The 18,755-nt window shown below is 39.0% G+C and overlaps 1 protein-coding gene across 1 annotated transcript; it reads right to left on the reverse strand.

Moving 5' to 3' along the window:
• Window positions 1-15,456: 15,456 nt before the first annotated feature.
• On the reverse strand, window positions 15,457-17,626 carry LOC149833100 (uncharacterized). Its single transcript, XM_090014908.1, has 2 exons — window positions 16,046-17,626; window positions 15,457-15,925 (listed from the first exon to the last, which is right to left on the reverse strand). Exons 1-2 carry the CDS (start codon window positions 17,513-17,515, stop codon window positions 15,752-15,754), a joined length of 1,644 nt encoding a protein of 547 aa, XP_089871034.1. The 5' UTR covers window positions 17,516-17,626; the 3' UTR covers window positions 15,457-15,751.
• Window positions 17,627-18,755: the final 1,129 nt, after the last annotated feature.

An 18,755-nucleotide genomic window follows, 5' to 3' on the forward strand; every position in this document is an offset into this window, starting at 1 on the left:
AAAATAATATTATTATTAAAAAATATTTTCGACCATTTTTTAGATTTATTTTGAAAATAAACTGGTTCAGTCAGTTTCATATCGATTTTCTGCCAATGTGATACCATTTCGGCCGATTCGCAACTATACCAATCACATGGCACGTTAAGTCCCCATGTGCTTCTTCAGTGGCTCACAACTTTGCAATATTGGCTCAGCAAACTGTGCTGTGCTCAGTTAATCTGACCGATCACTGTGTAGATCTGAACATTGGTGGCATGATATTGTTCACACATTCCTGTTCATGATGGAACAATCCAATCTAAGAAAATCGATGGATCGGATTGAATGGCATATCAATTTCTTAGTTAATGAACTTGAAAATGTCAAAAAGGCATTTAGTTATGTGACTAGATTTTCAACATGCTCAAGTAGGACAACTTGCTTGTCCTACTCACTCCATAGGCCAATGCATTATTGGAGTTTCCAAATCTCTACTGCTGAAGGTCTAATTATATATTCGTCCAATTCAACATGAAAATTCCTGCATCAGGGATACACTCATGCTAGGGTCATGTTGAAAAGTGAGAATGAAAGCGCTTCATATGTTAGAAACGTGGTGAGAAATCTTGGTATCGGGGTTTTAAACCGAAAAACAAAATCAAAGAAACTATGAATAAAATCTTGGTAAATTAAAATTTTATAAAACATATAAAGAAAAGAAAATTGAAATGGGACAAAATTTTAAATTTATCACAAGTTTATTGTTCTGTGACTTTACCAAGATAAATTCAAAATATAGGTGATGTTCATGGCACTGGTTAGGAAACCCCTTCTGGTACCTGGACCAAAATGGGCTGGCCTTGGAACCAAAACTTGTGCGTTATCAAGCCTGACCGACCCTAGCCTGGGCCCAGCTGAGGACAAACACACTGGTGCAGCTAGCCCAACATGGGCCCAGCCTGATAAGTACCACACCTGTGCCTGAAAAGAACAGGGTCTGGCCTGGCCTGGCCTTCCCTCAGGGCCAACAAGCCATTTGCTCTCCAACCTAAACCCAGCCGTATGCATGCAGGCCTCCTTCATATGCTTTCTAGCCGAATCTAAATTTCGTTGATCCTACTGTATTGTCTTTTTTCCATAAAGACAGATTTGGTGGTCCACCTATTTAGACCCAATCCAACCCCACAGGACCACCTAAGATGGCTAGGTTCAAGACAACCAATCCCACTTTAGTCTCTATCCTAGAGAGAGAGAGAGAGAGAGAGAGAGAGAGAGAGAGAGAGAGATTCTATTTTTTATTTATTTTCTTGCAATTCAAATAGATGGATCTGTTTTTCAAACTGAACAATTCAAAAAGGATATGTTTGACAATCGCTGAGACGAGTGTAAGTTTATGTGATTCAAATTTGAGGGATCCCTGTCCAAACTGAGCAACCTAACATGGGCCATGTGTACCAATCAATGCCTTGGTGTCTTTGCATCGGATTTAACACCATAAGGACTAGGGATGAAACAACCGACGGTCTTACCACCGAGCTGGTATCCCATGTGGTAAGCGGAGTCCTATGCCAAACTGAAGGCCCAGGTTCGAATCCATCTGCCTAACCTCAGCTTGCCTTTAAAAAAAAAAAAAACATTCGACGGTCTTTATTTTCTTTAAAAAAAATGACGGTCCAGATAGCACCCAACGAATTACTACACGAATAGTGAACCTACCATGTAGATTTATTAAATGGCAGTGAGTTACTCTTGCCTAAACCAACCCCCAAACTTCAAGAAACAATACTGAGAATTTATTACAATGCTATGAAGCATGCAAAGGTTCCACACACAAATAATAAGAGAAATTTGTGTATAGATTTTACAGTTTATCATAATTCATAAAAACTTGTTGGCACCTCGTTACAGATCCATCTAGGAACCATCTTATGCTTTCTTGATTAACGAAGGACTACTCTGCAGCACTTCAATGGGAGCTTAACCTATGAAGCTGGATACGGTCAGTGTTTTTTATTAACCTCATTCATTATTTATGCATGCATCATATAACAATGAATTTTATAAGTTATTATCTGTCAAGTCTGAGTGCGATGGGATCCGCTCATCTGGTAGGGATGACTTGTGAATGTCACCAAGTTGATGGGAAGTCAAAAGTTTAAAAACCCACTGGTTGTGCCCTTTGCTGCAAGGTCGACTCTGGGTGTAGTTCCCAGTGGGGAGGGGGGACCTCAAGGTTTTTACCAACCAGAGGCCAGCCAATGTTAACATACTAAACAACTTGGAACGCCCGTATTTAGCACGTTGCCACCGGAAAACTATTTTTTCCTGTACACATTTTCATTGCTCTATAAATGAAACCAATATATACATATATAGAAAAAGTGGTAGCTGGGTGATCGGAAAATTTTTGCAAAGACTTTTACTAGCGCATTAAAAGTGTGCGCCAGTAAAGGTCTGAGACCTTTACTGGTGCACCCGGAACCTTTACTGGTGCATACTTTAGTGTGCTAGTAAGTTTTTTTGCAAAAATTGATGCTGCGTGACACTCATCGCCATCCCACTGGCATTGCTTTCCTAGAGATTGTAGCTACGCATCATTATATATACATAGGGAGGGGGAGAGAGAGAGAGAGAGAGAGGACAATCCAACTAAAGGAAGATACAAACCACTTTCAAAAAATCAATTTTAAAAGTGTTGGCAAATATGACCATACGGATGTCATTTCTATGATAAAAAAACCTAATAACCGACTCTTGTAGCAAACTTTTGTGTACGCAGGATTTTATAATGTGCTAAAAATCAACAGTTTGAAATATTTAATATTTTCTTGATCATAAAAATTACAAAAAGTTCACAAGAAGAGTTAGTTCTCAGGTTTTTTTTATCATGAAGATCACATTTGTGTGGTCAGATTTACCAAAAAATGCCTTTAAATATGATTTTTTAAAATAGTTTGGACGTACATAACGAAAGGAGTTTATGTGCATATAGATCGCATCGCACAGCTCTCAAAAATATCACCTCATCAAGGACACAACACTTTCAAGGAAATGCATACTTAAGATGTACCCTTTTTTTCCCATAACAGGGCTGAGGGAATTAGGGTCATACTACTAGGCATTACCACCCCATGTACCAGTGGGCTTTGAACTTGAAACGTCCCATCACATGGTGACTTGCACAAACTGCTTTTACCAGATGGTCGGAGCCTCCGTTGGTTACTTAAGCTGTACCATAGTCCAATTAATATAAGCTACTCATACTACCATGTACAGAAGTGATACGGTTTTCTGGATGACACTCAAAAAAGATGGACAAACATCAAGATTTGGCACCTTAGAAGAAGACCTCACAACGATGTAGGGGCTTGAGAATAACCTCTGTCAACAAGAGTAAATGAGTTTATTGATAGCCATAGTCCAAAACGCCTAAGTGCTTGCAAATGCAGTCTGTCAGGGTAGCATTGAACCATGCGATAGAATTATTAAAACCTTGGGACAAGATATCGAAAAGGAGTCATATAGACTACTTTGTTGCATGACAATTCTTTCAATACCATTCAGTAGAACAGCTTGAAAATTTCGATCATATCTTCATACCAAAGCCCGTCTTCAAGAGATATGAAGTGTCATATCCATCAAATGTTACTCAGAAAAAAAACATCCAAACACAGAGAAACAAGATTTTCATGCCACGACAGAGAAACTCCTTTTATTCACTTGACCATGCTTGGCCAGATGTGCAAGTGATCCAATTATTTTACAGGCATGGAAATATTAACGAAAAAAAAGGAACATATACATCTGTGATTTCAACCACCAATAACATTATAACAGAAATCATCGATGATTTTGTAATTGCCACATTACAGTTTGAACACCATGTGCGATTTACCTACAAGGATTTATTTACAGCTCTCCTACCAAATCAAGACAAACAGAAAAGATCATTGGTTCTGAAACATCATCAGTAGTCGCAAGAAAATCATTTAAAGAGATTTTTAACATTGACCATCTCAAGCTTTTAAAAGACATGCAAATCCCTCCTATTTCTTTCCCAGTGTTCCACCAAATTGTAATTCCAAGTCATGTACTGATTCTGTCAGCGCTTGATTTATGATAGCAAATGGAAATAATCATTGCCAATGTACTGAGTCCCAGCAAGAATATTAGGCGTGAAGATAGGTAAAGCTCAGTGTTAAACTAATCTAGAAATAGAGCCTACCGCCCAAGCTTTCCTTTCTGGTGCATTCTGGTGCCGCAATTAAACGCCAAATGCATCAAAAAATAGATGAGATACCCATATCAAAATACAGATATTGACATATTTGATCTTCCTATCAATAACAACCATAGTAAGATGACAAACAGCTCGTTGTCTGCATCTTTTCCGGAACAGACAGTTAAAAAGGTAGGTTGATCAAATAATTTATGAAAAAGGATCTTGACAAGCAAACTCCAATGAAGTGATAGACTCTCCTCAATTGAATTGTCTTTCAAAGTGTGAGTTTCTCCAGAATGGTTAACAATGAATTTTTACCCCAACATAATCTCAGACACTCTAGAATAATGAAGCTTAATAGTTGTCCAAAACACAAACACCATATCTGCATTTGTTTGAACTTCAATTCACTGTGAAACAAGAATTATCAGAATCGTGAACACAGTTTATTAATTTGATACAGAAATATGTTCCTAGATCAACTAGTATACTAGTGAAGGTCATGTTCCCAGATCAAATAATACACCACTGAAGGGTATTTTTGCAGCCTAACCTCTGAAACAGAGTTACCGGAAGCTTCTTAGATAGGTGAGAAGCTCGCTTCCGGAAACTCACTTCGAAAGCGCGATACTCCTTGCTTCCGAAACTTGATGAGAACCTCAATTCTCCCACGCTTCTCATATGCTTTCAACACGCTTCATCTATTCTTCTTATATGTTCTCTTACTCAACTTTTCTTGTTTTTTTATGTGTTTTCACTCACTTTTCTCACTCACTTCCATGTACAACAACAACAACAACAACAACTACGCCTTCATCCCAAAACAATTGGGGTCAGCGATATGAACCAAAAAAGAAATTCATTTTGGGTCTTCCACATGAATCCTTTTCCTCCAATCATTTCTATCCAACGCCATGTCCTCGGTGAGGTTCAAAGCATTCATATCCTTTCCTATCATCTCCATCCAAGTCTTCCTAGGCCTACCCCGACCTCTTTTAACTAATATATTTTCCCATTTCTCCAACCTTCTAACTGGAGCATCATTAGGCCTTCGCCGAATATGTCCAAACCACCGTAAACGATTCTCTCGCATCTTATTTTCAATGGGTGCAACACCTACCTTCTTACGTATCTCTTCGTTCCGAATCTTATCTTTTATTGTATTTCCACACATCCATCTAAGCATCCGCATCTCAGCTACACTCATTTTTTGAATATGATGTCTCTTGGCAGCCCAACATTTCGTACCATATAGTAAAGCGGGTCTAATAGTCGTCCTATAAAACTTTCCCTTCAACCGCAATGGCATTCTACGATCGCACAGCACTCCAGTAGCACTTTTCCATTTCATCCACCCAACCTTTATCCTATGATTTACATCTCCATCAATTTCTCCATACTTTTGAATGATGGATCCCAAATATTTGAAATAATCATTCACCGGTATATCTTGCTCACCAAGCTTCACTACACTCCCATCACTACTTCGTTGCTTACTAAACCGACATTCCATATATTCAGTCTTACTCTTACTCAACTTAAAACCTCTAGCTTCCAATGTCTATCTCCATAATTCTAACTTAGCATTAACCCCAGCTCTAGACTCATCAATCAAAACAATATCATCAGCAAACAACATACACCACGGTACATTTTCTTGAATTGATCTCGTAAGCTCATCCATCACTATCGCAAATAGGAAAGGGCTTAAAGCAGATCCTTGATGTAACCCAACCGTTATCGGAAAATTGGTTGTCACCCCTCCACAAGTGCGGACATTGGTTACTACTCCTTCATACATATCTTTAATTATACTAATGTACTTGAGAGAAACACCTTTCTTCATCATTGTCCACCAGAGAACGTCCCTAGGTACTCTATCGTATGCCTTCTCTAAATCAATAAAAACCATATGCAAATCTTTGTTCCTCTCTCTATATCTTTCAATAAGTTGTCTAAGAAGATGTATAGCTTCCATAGTTGATCTTCCAGGCATAAAACCAAATTGATTCTCCGATATCATGACAACCTTCCTCAACCTAGACTCAATCACCCTCTCCCAAAGTTTCATAGTATGACTCATGAGTTTTATACCACGATAGTTTGTGCAATCTTGTATATCACTCTTATTCTTATATAAAGGCACCAAAGTACTCTTCCTCCACTCATTAGGCATCTTATTTGTTCGTCAAATCAAGTTAAAAAGATTTGTCAACCATTCTAAACCTTTCTCTCCCAAGCATTTCCAAGCCTCGATAGGTATACCATCTGGGCCAACTGCCCTTCTTGATTTCATTTTCTTCAAAGCCTCTGCAATTTCTTTCTTTTGAATCTTGCGCATGAAGTCACGATTTATCTCATGAAAAGGAATGGAGAAGTCTCCAAGATCTTGAGACTGACTATCATTAAATAGCTTATCAAAATAATCTTTCCATCTCTCCTTAATCTCCTCATCTTTGACTAAAACCCTTTGCGTTTCATCTTTGATACATCTAACCATACCCAAATCCTTCGATTTCCTATCTCTCATCTTTGCAAGCCTATAAATATCCTTCTCGCCTTCTTTGGTATCCAACTTGTCATAAACCTCCTTATATACCTTAGCCCTCGCGTTTCGAACAACTTTTTTAGCTTCCTTCTTTGCTATCATATACTTCTCCAAATTCTCATTATCACGACTCTTACTTAAATTTCTATAACACTCTCTTTTAACCTTAATAGCTAATTTGACATCCTCGTTCCACCATGATGTATCCTTACCTAGTGGTGCACCGCCTTTAGACTCACCCAATACCTCCTTAGCTACTTTTCTCATACCACCCGCTATCTTATTCCACATTGATTCTGAATCCTCTTCGAGACACCAATCAACTTCCTTAACTACCTGCTCTACAAACATTCCTTGTTTAGCTCCTTTCAGTGCCCACCACTTAATTCTAGGATCTATCCTATGTCTATCCCTTTTGCGGCATTGTCTAATTCTAAGATCTAAAATTAAGACTCTATGTTGTGTAGCTACACTTTCTCCTGGTATAACCTTACAATCGATGCAACAACCCCTATCTCTCTTTCTAAGTAGGAAAAAATCTATCTGACTCGTATTAACCCCACTTTTAAATGTTACTAGGTGAGACTCCCTCTTCCTAAACCAAGTGTTTGCTAAGATCATATCATAGGACAAACAAAAATCTAAAATCCTTTCTCCACTTTCATTTCTTTCTCCTATACCATAGCCTCCATGGATATTCTCAAATCCATCCCTACTAATGCCTACATGTCCATTAAGGTCACCGCCGATGAAAAGCTTTTCTCCATAAGATGTCTCTTGTACTACTCCATCTAAATCTTCCCAAAATTGATGCTTAATGGAATCATCTAAACCTACTTGAGGTGCATAAACACTAATAATATTAATAATATCCGTACCTAATACTAATTTAATAAGTAAAATTCTATCACCCTTCCTACGGACCTCAACTACATTATCTATAAACTGACGACTCATAGCAATCCCTACTCCATTCCTATTCCTATTTATTCCTGTATACCAAATCTTATATCCCCAAGGTTCTATCACTTTAGCTTTCTCACCTACCCATTTGGTCTCTTGAAGACATAAAATATCAATCTTTCTCCTACACATAACATCTACTAACTCTACCAACTTACCAGTTAAAGACCCTATGTTCCAAGTGGCTAACCTAATTTTATGGTCTTGGACTAACTTCTTTACCCCCACCCGTCCAACAAAGTGAGGGAACCCTTGCCTATTTGACACCACACCCGGGCGCCGGTGTGACGCGTCGCTTCTAGGCGACGACCTAGCAACCCTTGCACATTTATCACTGCCTCCGGGCCTAGAGAGTACAGCGCGTCGCTCAGTAGGGAACGCCCCAACGAAATTCTCATATTGGTTCATTTTCATAGGATATGACAAAGTTTTTATGCTGGCTGTCACAGGCCTACCACAACCCTCCTCCTTTATCCGGGCTTGGGACCGACAGTGTATAACTACACAGGCGGAGTTTCACTCACTTCCATGTGCTTTCTCTAAATTGGTAGTCATTATTTTTAGATTTTGTTAAAAATTTAATTTTTATACTAAAAGAACATGAAATTTAATATTGTTCACTTTTATTTTAGTTTTTATTTGTGTTTCATTTTGATTCCCATTCAATTCTTTATATATATATATATATATATATATATATATATATATTCATTTCTCACTTCCCGCTTCCTATACATTTCAAAATGCATCGCTTCTCGCTTCTCACTTCCGCTTCCGCTTCCCATATCGTTTCCTGCTTCCGCTTCCGCTTCCGCTTCCGCTTCCGCTTCCGCTACAGGCAACCTAGACTGTACTTACAATAGAAATGAAGATTACAACCTTTTATTAAATTTATTAGTTTACCTTTTCTGAACCAATGGGTTGAACAGTACCATGGATGCTCTACCAATCCTTACATGGCTTCAGGAACCTACCACAAGTTACCACCAGATGTAAGTTAAAAATTGAGTGCAAGTACTGGCAGCACGGATGTTGGTTTCAAGAAATTTGTTGAATGTTGTCTTAGCCAGTTTGGATATTTTGAACTACGTTTCCCATGGACAATATTTACCAGTTTTTGGACCTCAAGATAACTGGGGAAAGTCTGTTGGCTGTTGAGCAATTAGATGGTTCAAAAGTATGGCTGCTTCAAAGTAGTAGAACAAATGAAGAGTCTAGACCCTAGAGCTAGTTTCTAATTGCCATCTCTCCATAAATCTACTATGTAAATAATTGTACTTACCAGAGACAAGACGTTTACTAAGAGTTTACTATTGTAAGAAGATGAGACCATCAATAGAATCTTCAAATGATACACACAAAAGATCTCTCACAAAACCACGAAGGTTCATAAACAATATACACTCACAAGAACCACTAGGATTCATACAATATACCCAAAAAAGGGTATGCAAAGCAATAGGAAAAATATAATCTTTATTCAATGGGAAAACAACCTTACAAAAAACATACATAACAAGGGGGAACAACCCCATATTTATAATACATAAAGAGGAGCTCAAGAGGGAGTCGTTGGGCTGCCAACGGCTCTAAATAGAGCTGTTGGGAGTCCAACTCGACTCTCTAATACTTTGTACTTTTTTACTTTGGTCAAAAAATAAAGAGTTTAGAAATGTCCAAAAATAAAAAATAACACTAACCTAACTAGTTTCTAATTAGAATACATAACTAAAGTAAAAAACTAAAAAGAATTACATATGATATTATATTTTTTAACACTCCCTCTCAAACATTCGGTTGATTAACCGAGAGTTTGTTCAAGAGAAAGTGAAGTCGAGGAGCAACGAGAGGTTTGATAAAGAAATCTGCTAGTTAATATTTTGAGGAAGCATAGGGAAGATCAATGGTGCCATGTAAAAATTGTGTGTTCGTAGAATGTCCGGTTGCTGGCAATATAAATAGAACTTTTGTTGTCGCAGCATAGTCTTGATGCTCTTGTACTTTCAACACCCATGTCATGAAGTAAGAGCCTTAGCCAGACTACTTCCATAGTGGTTGTAGTCATCGTCTTGTACTCGGCTTCAGGTGACGAGAGAGATTTTTTGTTGCTTCTTGCACATCCATGAAATCAATGATTCACCTAAAAATACACAAACACCAGTAGTTGAGTGTCGATCATTGGGATCACCTCCCCAATCTGCATCAGTATAAGCAGTTAAATCTAAAGATAAAGAAGTAGACAAAAAGAGTCCTCTAAAAATGAAAGTTTTAATATATTTAATAATGCGTAAAACAGTTCCCATATGAACAGTGGTAGGAGCATGCTGAAATTGACTTGTTGTGTGGACGGCATGCGCAAAGTCGGGTCTTGTAATAGAGAGATAAAACAGTGCCCTGACAAGTTGTCTGTACGGTGTTGGATTTTCAAGTGGTTCTCCATCAATCTTCATTTTCATGTTCAAAACTTCAAGAGTGTCAACCTGTTTTTTATCTGAGATACCAGAGTTGTCAACAATATCTAAGAAAAATTTAAACTCAGTTAGTAAATAGCCTCTTGAAGAATAAGCAATTTATATACTAAGAAAGAATTTTAAGAAACCCAAATCACTCATTTCAAAATGTGTTTTGAGAAATTTTTTAATGTTGTAACTCTCTACTTATCTCTTTGTCGTCTACATAGAGAAGAAGAATGATAATACTTGCATTAAAATTCTTAACAAACAAAGATGTGTTAGTAAGACAAGATTGAAAACCAAAATCAATCATAATTTGACTAAATTTATCATATCAAGCTTTTGTAGCTTGCTTAAGCCCATATAAAGCCTTATTTAATTGAAAAGTCTTTCCTTTTGGAATATTGATGCCAAGTGGTGGTTTCATATATACTTCTTTAGGTAGATTTTCATTAAGAAATGCATTTTTAACATACATTTAATATATGTCATTTCTTTGAAGACGATAAAGCTATCAGGATCCTAATTGTGGTCATTCTAGCAACGGGAGCAAAAGTCTTTTTATATTCTATTACATATTCTTGAGAATAGTGTTTGGCAACTAATCAGGCTTTAAACCTTTCAAGAGTACTGTCACTCTTGGTTTTAACTTTATACACTCATCAACAACCTATAGGTTTTTTATCTAATAGAATATCTTGAATAATCCAAGTATTTGCTTTTTCTAAAGCTTTTAATTCTGATGTCATTACTTCGACCCATTCGGATTGTTCTTTTGATGCATCATAATTAGAAGGTTCTACATAGAAGTGTATTAAAGCAATATAGGCTTGATATTTTGGTGAAAAAGACTCATATGACACAAATTTTTTGGGAGCTTTAGACACTCTAGATGACTTCCTGGTTAACATTTGTTCCTATCCTTTAGTATATTTTTCAAGAGCATATGGTTTCTCTAAATTACCTCGCCTAGAGTATTGAATACAATGTAGATGATCACTAAATGATTCTGTATTTTTCGTGTCATGTCGCTCTTATTGACTCTCATCTATTTTTGGAACTAAGTTCAACAGAAATTAATATTCATCTATTTTCTTAGAGTTCTCACTTTCAAAAAACTTTTTTTCCAAGGACACGTTCCTTGATACGTACAATTTTTTGGTTTTGAGATCAAAACATCTATAGCCCTTTTTATGACTTGCATATCCTAAAAAAACACACGGGATAGCACGACGGGAGAGTTTATCATTTTTGTCGAAAAAAACAAAACATTTGCACCCAAAACTCTTAACCGAGAGTAATCTGGGATTTGTTTAAAAAGTTTTTCAACAGAAGATATATTGTTTAATAAAGAAAATGGCATTCTGTTGATAAGGTAAACTGCAGTTAGAGTGGCTTCAGCCCAAAAAAATCTTTGGTACTTGTTGTGTAATAAGTAAGGTTCTTGTTGTTTCGATAATATGTTTATGCTTTATTTCTGCTAAATCGTTTTGTTGAGGGCTATAGGGGCATGATTTTTTATGCGTAATACCATATAGATTCAAATAATCTTTAAATTCTTTTGACAAAAATTCTTCTCAAGAATCAGTGCGAAAAATTGAAATATCATTCTTAAATTGTTTTTTAACTAGATTATGAAATATATGAAAGTGTGAGAAAACTTCATATTTATGTTTAAGAAAATAGATCCAAGTATGTCTTGTGAAATCATCTACAAAAATTACATAATACATAAATCCACCTTCTGAAATAACAAGTGTGGGTCCCCGTATATCCGAATGTATTAACTCAAGTGGTCGTGAAGAGACAAAGGTTCTTTCTTGAAAAGGTAATCTTTTTATTTTTTCAAGAATACATTTTTCATATGTAAATGTTTCAAAATTACAAAAAAAAATCATCTTTGGAAAAACCTGGAGCTTGGGTACACTAGGATGTCCAAGTTCTTGTGCCATAGATCCAAAGTCAACTTTTTAAACATTACAGCACAATGTATTCCTGGCTATTTCCAAAAAATACATGTAGTACAAGCCTCCTTCTCTATGACCTTCCACAATCAGCTTCCCTGACTGGTGATCCTGCACTCAACATCCATGAGAGGAGAAGGAAACATTACATCCATGGTCAGACAATTGAAAGACAGATAAAAGATTTAGGTTGAGTTTAGGAATATATCTAACTTGTGGAATGCAAAACCTTTTTGAGTTTTGAAAATCTTTTTCAAAATTTTCTACTCCTTTGATTTCAAGGGATGTTCCATCAGCGGTAAAAACATTTAACCCATTTGAGTTATAACATTCTGATAACATATCAATGTTTGGTGTCATATGAAAAGAAGCATCGAAATCAAAGAGCCAAAGAGATTTACCAGAGTCGGAGATGCCAACGGAAGAGACAGCGGCTCCAGTGGATGAAGATGCTTCTTTGAGCAGTGGTTGAAGTGCTTCCACCAATTGTGTTAAGGACATGCTTCCGATGGATGGTTCACTTGATTCTTGAGGAGGTTCGAGAGAGGCAACATTTTTTTCATATGGTTTTTTCAACTTTGGACAATAAGTTTTAACATGTCCCAGTTCTCGGCAATAATAACAAATTACTTTCCTTTTTTTAAACTCATATTCATGTTTCTCATCATTTGTTCTCCCATAATTTGGAGGTTTGTACATGCAAACATGGTTTCCTGGTCTAGATACGGCTAGAACCGAGTCATTATCACTCTTGATGATTCTATTTTTAAGCATATTCTCTTCCATGCTCAATTCTTCTATTGTGTCTTCTATTGAGGGAACATTCCCTCAATGAAGAAGAATGGACTTGGTAGATTCAAATTTCGATCTTAGTCCATTAACAAATTGAAAAAAGTGCTCCGCATTTATTTGATTTTGGCGGAGTTCTATGTCTTGTGGGCAATGTCACTTTGGTTCAAGAAGAGTCAACTCTTCCCATAATTTGGACAAACTATTATAGTATCCTCTAATGCTTTTGTCTCTTTGAACCATATTCCAAACTTGGTTTTGTAAATTGCACACATGTGCAATGTCTTTAAAAAAATACATTCTCTTAAGATAGTCCCAAGCATCATTAGCATGTTCAAATTTTGTAATACTTGAACATTTTTTAATATCCACGCTACTTATGAGTCAAGACCATGGTTGCCAGTTGAGGAAGCGGGAGCGGGAAGCGATACGGGAAGCGGGAGCGGGAAGCGAGGCACTTTCAAAATTTTAGGAAGCGGGGAAGCGTGGGACCACTTAGGAGCGATTCGGGAAGTGTCTCGGAAGCGACCTAGGAAGCGTCTCGGAAGCGACCTAGGAAGCGTCTCGGAAGCGAGGGGGAAGCGAAAAAAATAAAAATAAAAAATAAAAAATACAAAAAATTTAAAAAAAACAGGAGAAGCGAGGGGGAAGCGAGGGGGAAGCGTGGGGGAAGCGTGATGGGAAGCGTGCTTCCCATTAAAGGGAAGTGCGTCCCCCATTAAAGGGAAACGCGCTTCCCAAAAAAGGGGGACGCTTCCCCCCACGCTTCGGAAGCGCGACGTTCCGCGCTTCCGAAGCGCGCTTCGGGGAAGCGCGCTTCCCCTTTTAGCTAGGCGCTTCCGGTAACCCTGGTCAAGACATAATCTTGGCGTGTCTCATTCTCCATTCCTTCCACTTTCTCTCGTAAGTGATAATGGCTTTAGTTTTTTCAACCTTCGTAAGAGGTATTTCTTTCTCACTTTCAATCTTTGTAAGAATTAGCTTAGGTTCCAAATCAGTCTCATCCACTAATCCCCACAACCCCTTTCTCCATATAAAGTGCTTCATAATTGAAGCCCATGTAATATAGTTTGAATCGTTGAGTTTAATGGGTTTAATGGTGACATTATCATTGTCATCATTTTATAAGATTTGGATAAAGAAATAACAAAGAGAAGAAAGAAGAAGAGTAGAGGAGAAGAAGGGAAGAGAGAATATGTACTCCACCATGGATAGTGAGTACGAGTGCTCCTCCAAGCTTTTGCACGATCACAATTTCACATACACTTGAAAAGAATGTCACCTTTTTTTTCAAACTTTGAATGGCACGCTTCCCGATGCATCAGAAAGAATAGATTAATTACTACCGAGCTTTGATACCATGTAAGAAGATGAGACCAACAATCGAATCTTCAAATGATACACACAAAAGATCTCTCACAAGAACCATGAAGGTTCATAAACAATATACACTCACAAGAACCACTAGGGTTCATACAATATACCCAAAAAAGGGTATGCAAAGCAATAGGAAAAATATAATCTTTATTCAATGGGAAAACAGCCCCATATTTATAATACATAGAGAGGAGCTCAAGAGGGAGTCGTTGGGAGTCCAACGACTCTCTAGTACTTTGTACTTTTTGACTTTGGTCAAAAAGTAAAGAGTCTAGAAATGTCCAAAAATAAAAAATAAAACTAACCTAACTAGTTTCTAACTAGAATACATAACTAAAGTAAAAAACTAAAAAGAATTACATATGATATTACATTTTTTGACAACTATATCCTAGTTTCTTCAGGGAAAGAAAACCCTTTCGGGACATCTCTTCATTGAGTGTTATTCCATCAGTCAATAATTTTCCTTTCAAGTCACCAACTTAGGCTTGATGGAAGGAAAACATATAGAATGAGCTACATATGTTAAATCAGCCATTGCAGCTAAGAATAAACTTCAAAATCTTATGCTAAAATATTGAAAAGAACATGTGGAGAAAGTGAAAAGATCATAATCAATGCATGGCTCCTCTAATCATTGCTTCCTACTCCCATAAAAATGATGTGCATGGATGTGTATATTACTATATGAGTTTAAGTTTCTCTTTGAACAATATCTCAGCAAACACATGCACCTAATCAACCAATGATTAGGAAAATTTGATGGACCATTATATGGAGGTGGGGAATCCAAAAATAACCCTTCTGGCTTTCTTGGAGAAATAGTAAGACATAAAGGAAGTAATGGCCTGATGCATAAAAGCCAACCTGCTCTGCCCTGTGTCAATGTTATCCCCCAGCTATCCTCTTCCTTTTCGACAACTATGAGAGAAAATTAAGTAAGCATTCAGCTAGGATAACTTCCAAGATACCGCAGAGGAAACATTGACTAGATGATGCAAACAACAGAATGTTTTATTAATAGAGCATCAGTCAGTCAATATCTTAACCTTGTAGTTATGATTTATCAACACCACCATTAGAAAATAGCCACATTAGTTAAAGATATAAGACAAAAGTAAAATCATAAAATGACATAAAACAAATGGACTTAACTGCTCGCCATAAACAAATTCCTTAGCAAATCTTCGGGTAGTAAATTCTAAGAAGCAAAACAAGACTAGCAAACAGAAATTTAATACAACACATCAAGCATTTGAGCAAAAATCTTCAAAGAGGAAAAGACCCTGCTCGAAACTACTGTTCAGGAATATGTATCCTATACCACTTATCACCTCCCAATAAATGGAATATCTCATAGCAGCATGGAATCCAAAATCCTTTAAAATCTGGGAAACATTTTTTATCATATAATGGAGAAGATCAATTTCAGGCTCAAACAAACCCACTGGGCCTACTCTGCCAGCTTCACCAGCCGATGGAGGCTACCCCTGGCCACTCTATTTCCAGGATCAATTTTCATCACCATCCTCAAGTCCTCAGCTCCAAGCCTGTATTTCTCAGTGCTCTCATACAGAAGCGCACGCTGAAGTAGCACCGCAACATTCTCGACGTCGTGATCCAGGACCTGCATTTTAACAACATGACACACTAAGACTAATAGTATGGACACAAAGTCGCAGCCGAAGAGATTTGAATTATATCACACAAGCAGACGTAAAACCTATCAACAACCCATACACAGTACCTTGGAACAATCTGCAATAGCCTTCTTATACTCTCCCACTTCTTTATAACAAGAAGCTCTACAAGAAAAAACCTCCACATTGGATGAATCATCACCTGCTTTCTCTAGAAGAGCCATTGCCCACGACAGCCATTTGATCGCATCGGCGAACTGGCCCTGCTTGTAGTTCTCTAATCCCTTTGATTTCGCCACCGACGAAGTCACCCCTGAAGGTGGTGGTGGAAGCCCTTCAAGCTCAGTTGTCGTGCCCGTATCAACACTCCCTCCGAACTCCGAGCCGAGGCCCCAATCATCAACATCCGAAGGCGGTTGCGGTTGGTTAGCAGCACCTTGAGCTGCTGAAGCAGAGGATGATGATGAAGATGATGAGAACAACATTTCCAGAGGATCAACAACTCCAGATTTACCCACCGGTTCTTGCGGGTAGCCACCTTGAGTTGGAATTCCAAATGAATCGGACGGCTTTGGAGTAGAAAATGAAGGGAATGCTGGTGATGGATTGGTCGCGGCAGGGGCATGCTGGAATTCCCCAAATGCCGATCCGAAATCGAAATTCTTTGCAGAAGCACTAGATTGTTGCGAAGCAGAAGTAGGCCTTCTGGAGGCGAAATCCGCCAACGAACCGAATGGGTCACTCGCAGTCTTCGCAGAGGACGAAGCACCAGCATTCTTCTTAAGCTGATCCATAGGCACATAACCAGAATTTCCGGAAGGTCGCCAATTGCCCGTCCCTAACGAACCAAACGGATCGCCGCCCGCGAAAGAAGAAGCACCATTCTTCACTTGATGGGTCTCTGTCGCAAAACCCTCCAAAGTCTCAGCAGATGGCGAATTGTTCGACCCCAAAGGATTCGGTTTCGGAAGAGACCCTGTCAAATTCCCCATCGAAAAGGACCCTCTAGGAGCAGAATCCTTCAGAGGGGCACTGGAGCTCCTCCCCTGACCACCAAGCGCAGCGCCGACGAGATCACTGAACAAATTCGGATTCGTATCCGCGACCCCCACCCGGCTCGCCGGCTTCGAAGCCGAAGAATGGATGGGTTGCTGCGACCAACTCTTGCCGAAGATGTCACCCACCATCGACGTCGGGCCCGAGAAGCTTCCGATTCCCGCATCCTTCGTCCCGAACTGCGCCGGCAGGACCGCAGGAGTAGTCTGGTGAGTCCAGGAGGGTCTGTTCGTCCCCGAAGACGGCGAGGTTCTGGAATAATTAAACGAAGAAGATGATGATGATGATGATGAAGACGAGTACTGCGTCTTCTTATCATTCAAGGACTTGGAAGATTGCCGATTGGGGAGTCCGAAATCGAACTCGTAGTTCTTGAGGGACGCAGCGGAGGGCCCTCCTCCCGTTTGAGCACCACCGGAGTTCATCCTTTCGGCGTTCGAATTCATGGTGTTCGCAATTTTGGATCCAAACGCTATAATTCTCAGATTTGGGGGGAGGGATTCATCGACACAAGAAAACATCTAAAGAAATTCACTCTATAGATCCATCCTTATTCATATATAACAACAATCACAGAATCAAGAAAAGAAAACGAACGAATCTCGCAAAAGGAACATGAAGAAGAAGAAGAAGACCAGAGAGAGAGAGAGACAGCTGTCTCCCTTTCTTTTCAAGACAAATCATCGACACGGGAGCCGCGTCTTCGGTGGTCGGTTCGGGTCTGGTGAATCTTAAGTCCCGGATTCGGAAATTTCGGCTCTGACCTCGGTGCGACGGGCTTGGGGTGGACTCGTGAAGTGTTGACTGAGTCGGTTCTCGAGTTGACTCGTCCCTTGGACTGCCGAGTTGGCTCTTTGTTTTCCGGATACAAGCCCACCCAGTGGACCAACTTAGGGGTGTCGGCGGGTCAGGTTTGATGGATCTCATGATCCGCCAGAAGAGCGGGTGTGGGCCGCAATCAGATGAAACCCAATGGTTTTATCGTGGATGTTTGAGATGAACGGTGGAAATGGTTTTCTCGTGTAGCATCCAACGGGCTAAGGGACGTCCATCTTACAGATTTGGTGCACCGATTGCGGTGTGACTCAGCAGGGTGGGCCCTATACCCAGCTAAGCTTTGTTGACGACCTCATGTGAAGTTCACAAAACTGTGGGCCCACCCTTCCATGGATACTGTGGGTGTCAACGAGCTTTGTTTTCCCGGACCCGACCCGAACCAAACCATATAGGATCCGGGTATGGTGATAAATAAAAGGACCCGATTAAGACTCGGGTATGGACTCGATGACCCGATTAATAATGAATCCGAGTATAGTTTGTAAAATTTTATACCAGACCCAACTTGAGTTTCGATTAAGACCTGAAATTTTTTAATGTAAAAAAATGATAAAAAATATGGTTTTAGCTAGTATGGTCCAGGTTTTGTTCATGTAGTTCTTAGCGGGTTCGGGTATGATTTTTCTTATAATGGACTCGATTAGACCTGGGTTCAAACTTCAAACCCAATACCATACCCAAAAATCTAATCCAAGTTTAGTTCTGCCTAGGTCTGAACCAAACCCGACCCGTTGACACCCCCTAATGGATACTAGTGAAAGTGTCCTGGAGTCAGGGGCACCCTCTGGATGCCGTTCATCTCAAGATGGATGGTATGCCCATTCCTTATATGGGCTGCAATCCCTTGTCGATAGCAGAGATGGATGGCATGGCATCCAAAGGGTTTAATACGGAGGTCTTTGAATCTTAAGATGGAAAAACAGG

The sequence above is a fragment of the Nuphar pumila genome, chromosome 7 (assembly GCF_984573655.1).
Source record: "Nuphar pumila chromosome 7, dmNupPumi1.hap1.1, whole genome shotgun sequence".
Classification (NCBI taxonomy): domain Eukaryota; kingdom Viridiplantae; phylum Streptophyta; class Magnoliopsida; order Nymphaeales; family Nymphaeaceae; genus Nuphar; species Nuphar pumila.

Bases quoted from the DNA above. Each gene is read 5' to 3' on its own strand.
- LOC149833100 (XM_090014908.1), bottom strand. From the start codon at position 17,515: ATGTTTTCTTGTGTCGATGAATCCCTCCCCCCAAATCTGAGAATTATA. The intron at 15,926-16,045 runs GTACTGTGTATG...GTTAAAATGCAG, and splicing joins CTATTGCAGATTGTTCCAAG to GTCCTGGATCACGACGTCGA.